The following is a 14,818-nucleotide window of genomic DNA, read 5'->3' on the forward strand; positions in this document are numbered from 1 at the left end:
GCAAAATCAATGGAGAGGCTGGCAGGGAAGGTTACAAAATATTCACATAAGTCTCTCTCACATGCAAAGTCTCTCTCCCCAGCCCCTCTGCACTTGTGTCTTGCTGGCCACCGTCACACACCTTCCCTCACCCATCAGCAGCCATCTGAAGTCTCCTCACCCCATACATTCCCCACTACTTCCGCACTCATCTGCACTCCCTTTCACCTGGTGGTAGCCACCCCAAACTGTGCCCTGCTGACACCTACTCTGCCATTTCTGCACCCTCTTCCAGTAGAAACTATTCCATTTCCTGCCACTCTCCCATTTTGCAGGAGCCATTTATCTGCCTACTGGCCTGCCTGTTAGCCGCCTGGGATTTCAACTTCTTGATGGCTTCCCCACTATCTTTGCTTGTTAGTTTAGTTTAACGAAAGTTGTGATAAGATGGAGAAGGGAGGTAGTGAGGAATAAACAAATGTAGTAGTGATGGGCAGAAGATAAAATACTAGAATTAAGGCAGACTACTTTAGGAGGAAGAGAATATGAAAGTTTAGAGGAAAGGGGAAGTTTTAGAAAAAAGAGGAAATGAAAATTAACACCCAGACTGGTTAACACTACCGTGTTTTCCCGAAAATAAGACAGACTTATTTTCTTTTGACTCCAGAAATAAGCACTTGGCCTTATATTTGGGGAGGTCTTATTATTTTTGAGGTACAGGAGGAGGTGAATGTGGTCACCTCATGGCTGCTGCTGTGTTGCAATATTTTCAGGAAGGCTTATTTTAGCACATGCGCTCAAAAGCCTGATTGGGCTTATTATCCAGGGAGGTCTTCTTTTCAGGAAAATAGTGTAGGATTAATATCCGGCCATCAATTAAGCAATGAACAATACCCCAATCAAGGGATTACTACCTCAGATAAACAATCAAATAGTGAACAACAGCCTAATCAAGGAACTACAAAGAAGATAACAACATTTCCACCAACACCAACAGAGCAAGCCACTGTATATAAACAGAGCAAATCCCACTCCATTCTAGCACTGAAGATGTTACCCAGTTGGGTGATGAAAGATCTGCAAGAAAGCAACCAAACAGAGAGAGCACCAAGAATTCCACAGTTATAAAAGCTGTGGCTTATTTATGGGCTCCTTGGTGCTTTCTCAGCTTGGTTGTTTTCTTGCAGACATTTCATTCATCATCACAATATAAACTATATATAAATCACATTTATAAAAGGTGCCCAACTCGTTCAGGATAGCAAACATATTAAAAGCTAAACTCTACGATAAAATTGATGACGGTAGTCAGTAAACCAGTCAAACTAGATATTAATAGGATTTTACTCTGGGGCACATATTCCATTTAATCCAGGTCTTCAAGACCCATTTAAAGGATGGCAAAGTTAGAGTAGCTTAAATCTCAGAGAGATACATATTCCAGAGAGCAGGCACTGCAACCAAGATGGCACATCTTCTACTTCCCATTAGAAGTCACTATTTTAAAAAAAGAACCTGCAGCACACCCCCACTTGGTCAGCTCTAACCATATGGGCAGAGACAAAAAGAGATAAGAGTTTTGTATTAGTGCATCAGCATCAATCCCAAGGAAGTTGGGGAGGCATGAGGCTCACCCATTGGGAGAAACTTACCTATATCAGGGGGTCTCTTTCTAAAAGTCATTAGGTGGGAGGTTTTATGTGTGTAATTGAGCCTAAAGGATGAGCTGAGAATAGTGGTATTAAATTGGGAAGGAAGGGTGTACATGCCTGAAAGTCCCAGCTTGTTGCTCCACAAGCATGACTCTTTTTAAAAATTTGTTTATATTTCCTGCAAAGGTATGAAAAAGCTTGTAAGCACTCTTCAGTCACCTATCCTTTGTAATATACATACAGGTAGTCCTTGGGTTAAAAACAATTGTTTAGAGACCTCAAAGTTATGGCAACACTTAATAAATGGTATTTACAGTGGGTTTTCCAGCTATTGTATACCTTCCTTTCTTCCCCATATAACCCTTTGGCAACTGTGATACTCCCATGCACCTTACCTGGGATTCCCACCTCTTCCCACTTAAGGACCCACACATCTTAGGGTTATATCCGCAACTGGGACTGCTGTGATTGGCATCACTAAGCAATGTGGTCACTAGATATCACACTTCATGATTGTGTTACTTAGCAATGGCAATCCCAGTCCCAAATGCTTTCATAATCCAAGGGTGCCTATAAAAAGTAAAAATGAAATTCCCTAGTATTAAATAAAAAGCATTGAGCAATATCAATAAAGGGCTTAGCCATTTTTGCACTAAAATAAGAAGATATGAGAAATCAGAAAAGAAATCTAGTTGTTGCTAAAAGCAAGGAAAGAAAAATTAAATACAAGATGATTTAGAAAATGTCTTTAGGGAAGAGGTTTTTTTTTAAAGTGGTGATCACTTGAGAAAATATCTTGCTCTTAACAAAGCCTACAAAGTCTCATTTGGCAATAGTACCTCGTGCAAAAATTTTATAGGAGCAGAGGAGTGCAAATATTCTTTCAGGTTTTTAGCTAAAACTAGGTTACCTTTCTAAAGCAGGAAGCCCAGAAGAACAGTTGGTAGTGAGACCAACACTTCTTGGCAGTGAGATAAGGTGGAATCTGGTATTAATCTTACCATTTTACTACCATTACAAAAAAGACAATTTTGCAATATCTTTTTATTAAAACTACAAATTGATTATACATTCTTTTTCTATAGATTGAAGAACTGAAGCATTCACAAAAGATTGAAATAACAAACATTAAGCTGGAGACAGCAAGAGCAAAGAGTGAGATAGAAAGAGAAAGGAACAAAATTCAAAGTGCACTGGATGGTAAAATATTAGTATTTAAATTATTTAATATACCAACTACAAATGTTATATTGGGTGAGATATAATACAGGTAGTCCTTGTTTAGTGGCTGCCTTGGAGAGCGATCATCCGCTGTTACGATGGTGATGATAAAGTAACTTTGCAACCAATGCCGGCATTTACAATCTTTGCAGCATCTCTCTTGTCTGTCATCTCACCCAGGTAAACCAAACATTAAACGTAACTAGATTAGTTAATTCTACTATATTGTAAGGTTATATTAACAGAACCTTGTCGAAAAGTCGAAACTTTCGGACACCACTTTTTAACTGCTTGATCCATTTGGGCAGGTGCTTCCTAAGTTTCTTTCTCTGCCAGTTAAATCACCAGGAGCTCCTTCATTTCTTGTCTGATTGTTCCTAGGCAGCATCTCTTTCCCTCATTCCCCCAAATCATCCACACATTCTCTTATATTCAGTCACCTTCTGCCTTTACAATTAGTTAGCACTTGTCCTGTGACAGGCCCATTCCCACCCCATAGAGCGGAGAGATTGCTTAAACAAAGAATCTCTTTGTGAGCTGCTTTTCTCTGCAGTGCAGCGCATCCCTAAAAAAAATCCCTAACAGCAAGTTAACAAACTGTCTTCTAAAGGCTTTTGTTTGCTCTTAAGCAGCTCTTGGTAATTATCCCAGTGCCGGGGTGACCACCCACTGCTTGGAATCATATGGCTATTTGGGGTTGTTTCATTCTAATGCTGTAAAGGGAAGACTAAAATAAAATTAGTAAGCACAGTTGTGGTCACATGGTTTTTAGTTTAGCGATTGCCTCGCTTCATGATTGAGTTGATGGTCTCAGTTGTGGTTGCTAAATGAGTAATAACAAGAGCAGTCACTGGGATTTATTTGATGACTTCCCAAATGCACTTTGTGTATTTTTCAGCAGGTATAGGTAAGCTGGTCTCTACCGTTAGGACATTAGGCACATTCCTTGGTGCACGGTAGGCTCACTATACTATTTTTAAAAAGCTTAGATTGTTTTTATTAAACAAAACAAGCTGGCATACCGCAGAGCATAAGCTGGCAAAAAACAGCATTGTCCAGCAATGGCTTAGTGCCACCATAAGCTTCTTAGAAAATAGAAGGTATGGGTGACACTACCTCCGGTGGAGGGTTTCTGTGTGTGTGTGCCTATCTATCTTTCTGGATGGCTAGAGTAAATGATGGATGATTTATCCAGTAAATATGGTTTTTGTCACTGGCCGCAGCATCTGTTTTGTCACTAGAAAACTCTGACTGTCATTTTGTGATAATTCCCACAACTTGTTCTTAAAAGTTCCAGTGAACCCAGCTGCTACACTTAGTATAGAATCAGTCAAATGTTATTCTATACAGCAGGGAAGGAGGATTATGTTCATTATTTTTTATATATTAAAATTTGACCATTAATTTGATATTCATGATCATGAACCTGATTTTCTCTAATTATCCAAATATTACCCTTACCTCTAGCTCTGTGCTCACAGAGATAAATGATGTAATTGGGGGATATAATGAATGTAATTCCTAGATGAGAAGAAATGCCTGCCTGGCTTGAAAATATTTATTTTTCGTTTCCAGTGAGATATTTCTTTAAAATTTGTGACATTTTGTTTTTAGGTAAGAGGCATGTGTGTGTATCCATAATAAATTATATTTGTCTATTTCTACTAAGAGGTTCTGTTTTATATGAAAGAGTGCAAGCCTATACAGGTAATCCTTAACTTATGACCAGAATTGAGCCCAGAATTTATGTTGCTGAGAAATTTGTTAAGTGGATTTTGCTCCATTTTATGACTTTTCTTGCCACAGCTGTTAAGTGAATCACTGCAGTTCTTCAATTAGTAACAGGGTTGTTAAGTGAATCTGGCTTCCCCATTGACTTTGCTTGTCAGAAGTTCGCGAAAGATGATCACAGGACTCCTGGACACTGCAACGGTCATAAATATGAACCAGTTGTCAAGCATCTGAATGTAAATCATGTTATCATGGGGATGCTGCAATGGTCATATGTGTGAAAAATGATCGTAAGTCACATTTTTTTCTGTGCCATTGTAACTTCACTGCAGTTCTGGTCACTAAATGAACTGTTGTAAATCAAGGACTATCTATATTTTATTTGGAAGAAGGAATGACCCACAGTGTCATTGGTTGTCTGGTTAGGCAATTATATGTGTGATGCATAGGAGTCAATTCTATTTTCTCGATAGCTGCATAAAATTTTTAATATTTTTAAATACTCAGCATAATTGCGACTATAGAAGAATAACTTTTTAAAACTTATAATAACAGGATTACATTCAGATAACGAAATACTTAAGACAACTCTTCAGCGGCACAAAGCACTTTCAGTAGAAAAGGATCGTGAATTAATACGTAAAGTACAAGCTGCCAAAGAAGAAGGCTTCCAAAAAATTGTATCATTACAGGAGGAAAAGTAGGTACATTTTTGTTTGTTTTCCCCCAGATTATTTAAAAATAAAAACTGCAATGTCCTCCTTTGATTCTCTTTGATTATAATTCATTGTGCTTCCTGTCCTGGCTATAAAATGGATACTATTTCAACAGCTGTTGACATTTCTATTATACTGTTTTGGATTTTAATACCTTTTTTGGGATATATCATTTCTTCTTCCATTCCTTTCCATTGCCAAAAAAAAATGGGTTTGCTTATGTCACATCTTCCATGAGGAAATACAGTATATACAGTTTTTGCTTTACTCCTAGGGCTTTGCCAGTAAGAGATATTTTGATGTTACAGAAGTTGTATGTATATAATTTAATGTGATATCAACATTTCTTTATGGCATAGGTATCTGATATCTGCTCTGGCTATGAAAGTCATATTAGTGTAGTGGTGAAGACATCAGGCTAGCAGCTCGGAGATTGATAGTTCTAATCCCATTTTACAGCAAAGCCAGCTGGTTGACCTTGGGCCAGTCCCTCTCTCTCAACCCTAAGAAGGAAGCAATGTCAAACTACTTCAGAAAAACTTTGTCAAGAAAATTGCAGGGACTTTTCCAAGCAGTCGCCAGGAGTCATTGCTGACTTGGACACACACCCCTCCCTCCAAAGTCTGGCCCATTAAACATGATCATATAAACAACTGCTTTTTACAGTTATTTACTATATTTCAGATTAGAACTTGAATCTAAATTAACTGAACTAGAAAAAACCAGAATGGAGCAAGATGCTCAGAGGCAATCAGAGAAGGATCAGTATGAAGAAAAGATAACTGCTATGCGCTTGGAAGAAGAGTCCACCAAAAGGGAAATCAAAAATCTTAGGTAAGGTACTATGTAAGGATTTAATGTATTTAAAAAGTTCTTAGAATGTAACAGGTTAGTTACCCAAGATGGATATTAAAGCAAGCAGTTAGTTTCTAATAAAGATAAAAGCAGAACTATTACTACTAATCCTATTTGTTTATAAAGCACTTTATTAAGTCACCAGTTTTACATTAATTTGATAAGAATAAAATGTGTTTTTTTTTGCAGCAGTTTCTCATACAGATTTTGCTATCCATGTCTAATTCTCCAACAATTTTACTCCTTCAGCCTTATTATTTTAGTTTAAACAAAATTTATTAAAATGCATTTTAGGATTGAAAAATTAATTGAAAAATCTATTTTCAATTAGGAAGAATGAACACAAGAAAAATAATAAAGATGGAACAAAAGGAGAAAAACCAACAAGAAATAGCTTTTATTTTGCTGTTTTATAAACTCAGAAAATGTTTAAATTTCTTTGTAACTCCCTTATATCTTTTTCACTTCTTCCTTGGCTACCAGATTATTAGCATTTATCACATCAAGGATCAATATATAATTTGGCCTTACTTTATCACTTATGGAATAATAATGCTTTCCTGAGTATAAAGCCTTGGCTGCTTTTTTATTATAACTGATGTTGTATTTCCCAATGTCAGCATTTTGCAAGGTTTATTTTCCATTTAATTTCTTGAAATTCAACAGTTAACTGACAGCCTTAATGCACTTATTCCTAAATTTTTCTGTATCCCAAACAGTTTGGCATTTTAAGCTCAATTAAGAATTAGAGTTTAAGTTATTCAGACTATTTAAATATTTCAGTTCTGTTATTCAACGACTGTTCAACATTACAGTGCCACTGGACATGTGATATTAACCGGTCCCTGAAGTTATGGCAGCTGCAACTCCCTGTGGTCATATGATCAAAAATTGGGTACTTGGCAGTCTACCCATGTTTATGATGTTTCAGCTCTTGGCACCCACCGATCTTCCCCCATATCTCTGCTGTTTTGGCCACTGCACAGCAGTACTCCTCAGTGGCACTGTTAGGGCTGAAGTAGAGGTCCAGAGCACTCAGCAATCTGAGCCATCTGCAATTGCCCCCAGGCCTCAGCTTCAGCCCCAGTGCTCCTATGGAGCACCAAAACACAAAACCCTCACTTGCTCTGTGTGCCACAAGTCTTGCCACCACCAACAGGCTTATCCATCTTATAGCTACCCTATACAAGGCAGCTTAGGGCCAAGTCAGGCCTTCTTCCCAAGGCCACTCATGCCATCCTCTTAAATAGTGCATTGTGAGAATGGAATGAGCTATTTGCAGATATGTAGGTGGGAGTAGGTGATGGTTTGGAAAGCCTTTGAAAAGCTTCTGAGATCTTCTGAAGCATTGAGAGAATAGCATGCTTATTCTCCAAATAGCACTACCTGTTTTTACAGTGTTTTAGAAGGCCCCAGAAACTTTCCAAAGCAGGGACATGCTAGGACAGGGCATAGTATTATAAGACATAAGTGGGTGGGACAGATTCAAGAGGAAGCAGTCTCTTACCTTATCAAGGCTCAGGACCAGGAATGGCTTGGATCAGTGTGGGTCCTTGCTTAACAACTGGGATTTGGCTAACAACAGCAACAGGGACCGCTAGGTGTTGTGTCACTGAGCAATGAGGTCATGTGATATTTCCCCTAGCAACCAATTAATGATTGTAAGCCACTCAGAGTTGCTTCCAGTTGTTTCCAAGCGAGATGGATGGCATATGTTGTATGAATAAATGAATGAATGAACAACAGCATCGCTTACCCTTTGAAATTTCAGATCCAATTATCATTTAACTCAAGAACTACCTGTATAGACATGTTTTAAAGTATATATTTTACAGCTCTTCTTCATATTCACTTGTAGAGTAAAAATTCAAGAACAAGTTACTGTTTCTGAGGATCTAGAAAAAGAGAAAAGTGAAAATGCAAATTTAAAGCAGGTACGAAGTTGGTTTATATTCTTTGATCTATTTTAATTTGCAGGAGTTCATGTGGTGGTTTTGTTTTATTTCATATTTTGATTTTTTTCTGTTTTGATTGCTATTTTCCATTTCAAAAATAGAAAAAGAAGCTTCCTTGGATACAAATCAGTCCAGGAATCATCAGCATCACATACAAGAATCTGTAATTTATTTGGTCATAGTATGTGGTGTTAGGAAGAATGATATAATTTTAAACGTTCATTTTGTTTTTGTTTTTTATATGTCCATATTACATGAGAAATTTGGTATTGCAGTGTATTTATTTATTAAATTTCCAGTATCCACCTCATTCTGAAAAATGAGTTTAGTGTATTATTTTATACCTCTTTGTTATAAACACCAGTATCTCCCTTAATGTACCTTTAGCTGTTCTTCCTACGAGGTTGTAGTCAAGAATGACTATGCCATCAATTCTTTCCATTGTACCAGGTTTCCATTCTCATTTGTGATCTCTAATTCTGTAGCTTGGTTTGGAGGTTTCTAGCATTGGATTGAGACCTTCTCACAACCTTTTTAAAACATAATTATCATGTATATCCATTAACCATTTCCAATAATTGCCTTATTTCTTGTATCCATTACTTCATTGCACTTGGCACGTTTTATTTTTATTTTATTATTTTTTTGACTGCTAAGAGTCGGGCAGCATACAAGTTTAAAAGATGCTGATGTTGATTTTCTGAAATGTCCTTTTTAAACCTTTTTGAACTAGTTGGTGCCATCACGTGCCAACTTTCCCTCCTAGACTAGTTTAAAAGTTGCTTTTTTGATGTCGCCAGAGTTTAAAGATAACAAGCAGCACATTAAATGGCACCTGAAATATACTGGAAGCCAATGTATCTCATATAGCTATAGTGTTACGCAGGTGAACTTTGGATTCCAGAAAATGCGTGCATTGCCTCATTTTGAACCAGTTTAACCTAATATTCTTCAAGGAAAGGTCTCATCTAGAGCACTTCTAAAGACCATTTTCTGGGAGATTGCTAGGTTTTCTTACTCAATTTCTTGGCCATTATGAGCTAGGATTTTATAGCACAACACAGATCTGTACAAAGCCACCTCTGCCTTACATCTAGCACCTGCTTTTTTAACAGAAGCCATGAATCTATGAGGACTCCTAAATTATGCAACTATGTATAGGGAATGCTCCATATTGTCTCTCTTTTAGATGTTGGTTTCTGGAGATAGGAAGTCAGGATACTCCTTTCACCATCTTCTCTACTAAATTCCCCTTTTTTGCTTTCCCATATAATTCTCCTGTTCCTATTTTCTCTCATTCTCTTGCTCTGCTTATGAGCTTTCAACTGACTTCACATAATTAGAAATGTGTGAGGTGAAGGATATTCAAATAGGGTCATCCATCACTTTAATCTCATTTTAAATGAGCCATACTTTATGGTGATGAATTGTGGTAAACGGTTTCTGATTTTGATGAAGTGCTTCTGTTTTGCTGCCAATCAGTTCTTTTAGCTAATTCTTACTTATAAAGTTGTGCGAAGGGTAGTATCTTCATGAGAATTTTTTTATATCTAATTGATTACCTTTATAGAGCAGTGTAAATTTATAGCACTGAAATATTCAATTTTAATTGTGTAGAAATCTGGTCATACAGAGGTCCCTTTCATACAGCATCATGATGTGTGTTCAGTTGAATCTTCCAAAACATATTTTTTTGAAATAAAGTACATATTTCAAAATAGCAGATTTGTGTGTTCGTGGCTACACTGGAGATCACAAAAACTGTATTTATCCCTACTCTAATACGGGCATCATCAACCCCCCCCCCCCCAGTTGTGGCCCAGCAGCGGCTGGCTGAGCTGTTGGTGGACTCTGACAGCTCAGACCATTATGGGACTGCTCTGGAGGATGAGGAAGACTCTGGAGAGTGTTTGGAGTCAGAGCAGGAACTAGAGAGGCCTGTTGGCCACCAGGTGGCATCTGAGTCAGGGAGCAGTGAAGAGGAACAGAGGGAGGTTGTCCCTGATGTGCCTATGCGTAGAGCTGAGAGGAGAAAGGAACAGCTGTGGAGAAGACGTCATAGAAGGAAGTAGGGACAGCTGGCTATTGTTGTGGCCCCTCCCAAAGAGTTTATAGGTGGAGCGACGGGAGGGGAATCTTTGCAGGAAACAGTCCATTTTACTAGCCGTTGAGAAACTATTCCGTAAGTCTAATCTTGATTTCTTGAAGATAGCGTTCTAGGGTCCTAGCCAAGAGGTGGTTTTATCTCTATAATTAGTTGTGGCAGACAGCCAAGCCTGTGTCTACATATTCATTAGAATCACGGGACAGAACACCTCCAGGTTGTGGCTCACAACTGAGCTGCGGCCCATTTGGAATCGGACCTCACAAGTCTCAGGCGAGTCTGCGTGCATAGCTCCATTTGCAGTGGGCGCTTGCACTCGTGTGCAGCTCCATTTGCATGCACAGCAGATACTTGTGTGCAAAGCTCCATTTGCACAAGCAACGGGATCATGCAAATGGACATACACACGTTCACATGTGCACTTGCTGCTCACATGGAACCATCCTCTCTTCTCCCCCCCCCCCCTTCCGCCCCGTCTGCTATGCTGGAAATGTTGCTCTAGAATTTGATAAATGGAATTGATCATTTCATAAGATATTTCTGTTACAGCAACTGCATGATCTGCAGCTTCGAGTGGCTTCTTTTTCACAGTCAGAGAATGATTTATTGGATTCCAATCGGAAACTCAAGGAAATGCTGGAAAGGTTAAAACATGAATGTCGGAATGCACGAAGTCAAGCAGAAAGAGCTCAAGCAGATTCAGAGAAGTATGAGTTCACTGTTAATGCAATGCTACTGTTGCATTTTTTGCAACTAAAAAACTGGATGACACGAAGAGCAACTTGTCCTTGACATCCAGTATAGGTTCATTTGTCTGTAACAGAATTTTCTCTAAAATATCAACATTATTTAACCATTTAAGGTCAGAACATTTTAGTCTAGCTTTCTGCAGAAACAAATTCTAAGTGGTTCTTGATGGGAAAGTAGAGCAAAATTAATGGGTACCACTCCTGTGTCCTTTCTTCCTCAGTTTGGCCTCTTTGTCAGCCTACCCATTCCTGACCATAGGTATGGCTGGTCCATATAACTCTCCTCCAGTAAGTCATCACTATAAAGGCCAATGACTTTGGTTACAAGCCTTCTTGGTTCTCTCAACTGTTGTCCTTCTTTCCCCAAACATCTGACTCCTCAAACAGTAATCAATTTTAAGTAAATGAATAGGAATATGACCTAAAGCTGATACATTAAAATTAAGTAGACAAACTGTTCTTGACCTTTCTTACTGTTCAGATTGGGGTTACTTATTGCTTTTACAAAATATGTTTAGTTTTCAGTCATGTCATTTTAATCACATCAATTGTGATACTACTGATGTAGAAGATGAGGTTTACTTAACTTTTTGTCATCAATTTTGAGACAATATTTTGCTTAAGATTATGGGCATGTTAGTTGACAAATTGTTTCTGGGAAAAATAAAGCAACTGAAATTTTAAAATACTCACGTTTCTTTAAACAATCTGTTTTATGTATAGTGGTATATTCAGAGATGATGGCTTCTTAAAGTCACTTGAGAAATTAGGCACATAACTATTTCTATAGCTGTCTATTTTGTATTTTCAAATGCACCTAAAAATTTTAAACACCTAAGCTTTTATCTTAACGCCTCTTATTCTGTGCATGCAGCCTGGATGAAATTATTTCAAATAAATGGAACTGGAACATTTGAAGTAGCTTTCCCCACCCCCAACCCCCCCATCACACTTCATACCTCTGTGAAGAATAGAGAACCTGAATTAAGATTCGGAAGATTTTACGTTTACTGCCAATGCTATTGGCTGATTTTGGGCACCCTTCAAGCATGATTCTCTTGATATTTGCTTCATGCCATTCTCGCAATAATTGTAGCAATTCCTCTTCTTTTGGTCCTATCGTCCTCATGACAGTGGCAGCACTGTATATTGGCTGAGTGAAGAGTTTGCTTCTGAAGAAGGGAATTTGAGAACCCGATGTCTTATAATCCGTTTTAGAATTCTTACCACCAAGATTGGTCTTATAACAATATTTATATTCTATGTCAAAGTGTTATAACAGCATTTCACATACTGTTCTTAATGTAGGTGACCCATTATTTCCAGAATTCTGCAGTAATTTTGGTAGCAGAGTCAGTGCTTTATTCCCAATGAATAAAAGACATCTTGAAAAGACATCCAAAAACAGCTTATGAAGCAGCTGCCTATGCCTGAAAAAAGACTAAACATTTGATATACAGTATATTATAGAGTACTATATATTTTTCAAGAGACTTGCATAATCTTAATAAAAGTAGATAGCAGGGTGATAGCAAAAACCTGTATAAATATTTCTGTATTTATTTAAAAGATTTATGTACCATTCCCCAATCTTTCGTACCAAGTACCCTGCGTTATGCTGGCTTAGTAATAAAACAAAAGCCAAGAACTTCCTGCACTCCCAAATACATAATGCTCACACATATCAACGTTCAACTTTGTTGAATTCCTGTCTCCTTGTACCCTAACATTTGTGGGGAAAGCCAGCAATTTAGGGCATTCCAGAAACCTAGGAGCAGGGGCCTGCAGGATTTCAGGGGGAAGGGAGGTTTTCAAAAGAACAGTGATTCCTTTCCAGCAAACGTGCTGCTTAGTGCCCACTAGAAGGCAACCTTTATGGGAAGGGGTTCAAAGAGACCTTTCTCTATAGATGGATACATCTTATTGTAGTTTAAAGAAATGTTTTTTCTGAAGCATAAGAAATTCAATTTCTCAGAATGAAACCCTTCACAGATTATCTTTTTGCTTAGTGTTTATATTATAAAATAATAAACATGCTTTTTAGGATTGTCTGGAATTCATCTGGGCATATCAAATATTCTTTATACTTTAGGTAGCAAACAAGGATGGCAGTCATAACTGGGAATTTATAGTGTTCACTTCTGTGAAGAAGAAGAATCAATTTGTAAAATAACCCCTGTTCGTTTGTTTTTTAGGAATTTGGAAGATAAACAGGTAAAGTGGCTAGAAGAAAAACATAAACTTACTCAGCACGTCACAGAGATAGAAGACAAGTATAAAGTAACAAAAGAGAAATTGTATCGAGCATCGGTTGCTCAGAAAAAGGCATGTCTCATATGCATAATTTTGAAAGAAGCTGTTCCTTTTTAGTTGAATTAAAGTTTGTGCCGTAATAGCTAAAAGAAGATTCCAATTTGTAAATAACATTGTAACATAATTGTATCTATTACTAAAGTTTCTTTTTCAGTTTGTGAGGCTGAGAAGCCATGATATATAAACAATATAAACAACAAGATGCTAACTTTAATTGTGCTAAATGTGGCCTTTCAAAAGAACAAGAGTTGATTCACTTGTTACTATTTCTCCTGATGAATATTTGTGATTGGGAAAGTTTTTGGTCAGGCTGCACATATGCAACTTCATATTTAAATATGGGAGTCAACCTTAAAAAATATAAATTTGTATATTAATTACAGAGAAAGACACTCAATGACAACAAGCAAAAGAAATTACTGAACAAGATAGAGCTCTTAGAAGCCAAGAGAGAAGAACTAGAAACAGAAAACCAAGTGTTAAACAGGTATAATTTTATGTTGTTTGATTCTAAATTGAATAATGTTTCATACTGTTGCTGTTAAATTTTTTTAGGTACAGTCTTTGCTGTCTTAATGAAAAAAATATTCTATTTTAAAAGGAAATTACAGCTGGTCCATCTTGGTTAAGACCACAGGCTCATTACATCCATTTGCAAATTTCTGATTATTATTTTTTTAGAAAGCTGTATATACATGTATTTTATTCTTAGCGCTATTATTATCTTGAAACCATGATACTATATATCAGAAACTGTTTTAGAAATATAAAAAAATGTTTCTAATTAAAACAACCCTTTTTCAATTGGAAATAGTCATTTCAAGTTGAAAATAAATTGTTACAATCTCTTGGAAATGTTCTACCATGTTTTCCCAAAAACAAGACAGGGTCTTATTTTCTTTGACCCCTGAAATAAGCGCTTGGTCTTATTTTCGGGTAGGTCGTCTTATTTTTGAGATGCAGGAGGCCCCTAACCTCGGTCTGTGAATCAGCTAATCCAGAGAGGGCTGGAAGTTATGTTTCTGGCACACTCTTGCCAGCCCTAGCATCGCTGGGCTGCTCCTCTTTTTGCGGCCGCCACTAATAAAAGGTGTGCGGTAGCTAGGGTTTGTGAGAGTGGCCTCCGCGAGGCCATTCCATGTGGATGGCAGGGGCACATGGGGCATGTTCTCCCCTCCCCTCCAGGAAATGGCGGGGTTCATGCGCATGTATTTAAATATTTTACGGAAGGCCTTATTTTTGGGGGAGGGCTTATTTTAGCGCATGCACTCAAAAGTCCAATTGGGCTTATTATCCGGGGAGGGCTTATAAAGATAAAGATGTTTCAGCTGTACAAGAAGCATTTTCAAGTTAACAGGACAATATCAAACTTGAAGCATTTGTACTTGTCTTCAAACAGACTCAAATGTTTTTATTTTTTGAGTCACCAATAGGGGATATCAAAAGGTTATAATTCAAAGCGATAATCTTTTATTGGGAATATGTAAAGGAAGCAATATTCAGTTTTAAAATCTTGTGTTGGTTGTCCATCAGCATTTCATTA

At 37.5% G+C, this 14,818-nt stretch overlaps 1 protein-coding gene across 3 annotated transcripts in view; it reads left to right on the plus strand.

Moving 5' to 3' along the window:
- Positions 1–14,818, plus strand: part of CEP83 (centrosomal protein 83) — a 38,591-nt gene that overhangs the window by 14,974 nt on the left and 8,799 nt on the right. For all 3 annotated transcript variants that reach the window (XR_014175776.1, XM_081958274.1, XM_081958273.1), the window contains exons 8-14: positions 2,717–2,831; positions 5,139–5,283; positions 5,984–6,133; positions 8,013–8,088; positions 10,763–10,920; positions 13,158–13,287; positions 13,659–13,762. Coding sequence is in view for 2 of the 3 variants with exons in the window: in XM_081958274.1 (XP_081814400.1) it covers positions 2,717–2,831; positions 5,139–5,283; positions 5,984–6,133; positions 8,013–8,088; positions 10,763–10,920; positions 13,158–13,287; positions 13,659–13,762 (878 nt within the window). In the remaining variant the exon portion in view is untranslated. The remainder of the gene's footprint in view (positions 1–2,716; positions 2,832–5,138; positions 5,284–5,983; positions 6,134–8,012; positions 8,089–10,762; positions 10,921–13,157; positions 13,288–13,658; positions 13,763–14,818) is intronic.

This window comes from Natrix helvetica (genome assembly GCF_964273705.1).
Source record: "Natrix helvetica genome assembly, chromosome: 6".
NCBI lineage: Eukaryota > Metazoa > Chordata > Lepidosauria > Squamata > Natricidae > Natrix > Natrix helvetica.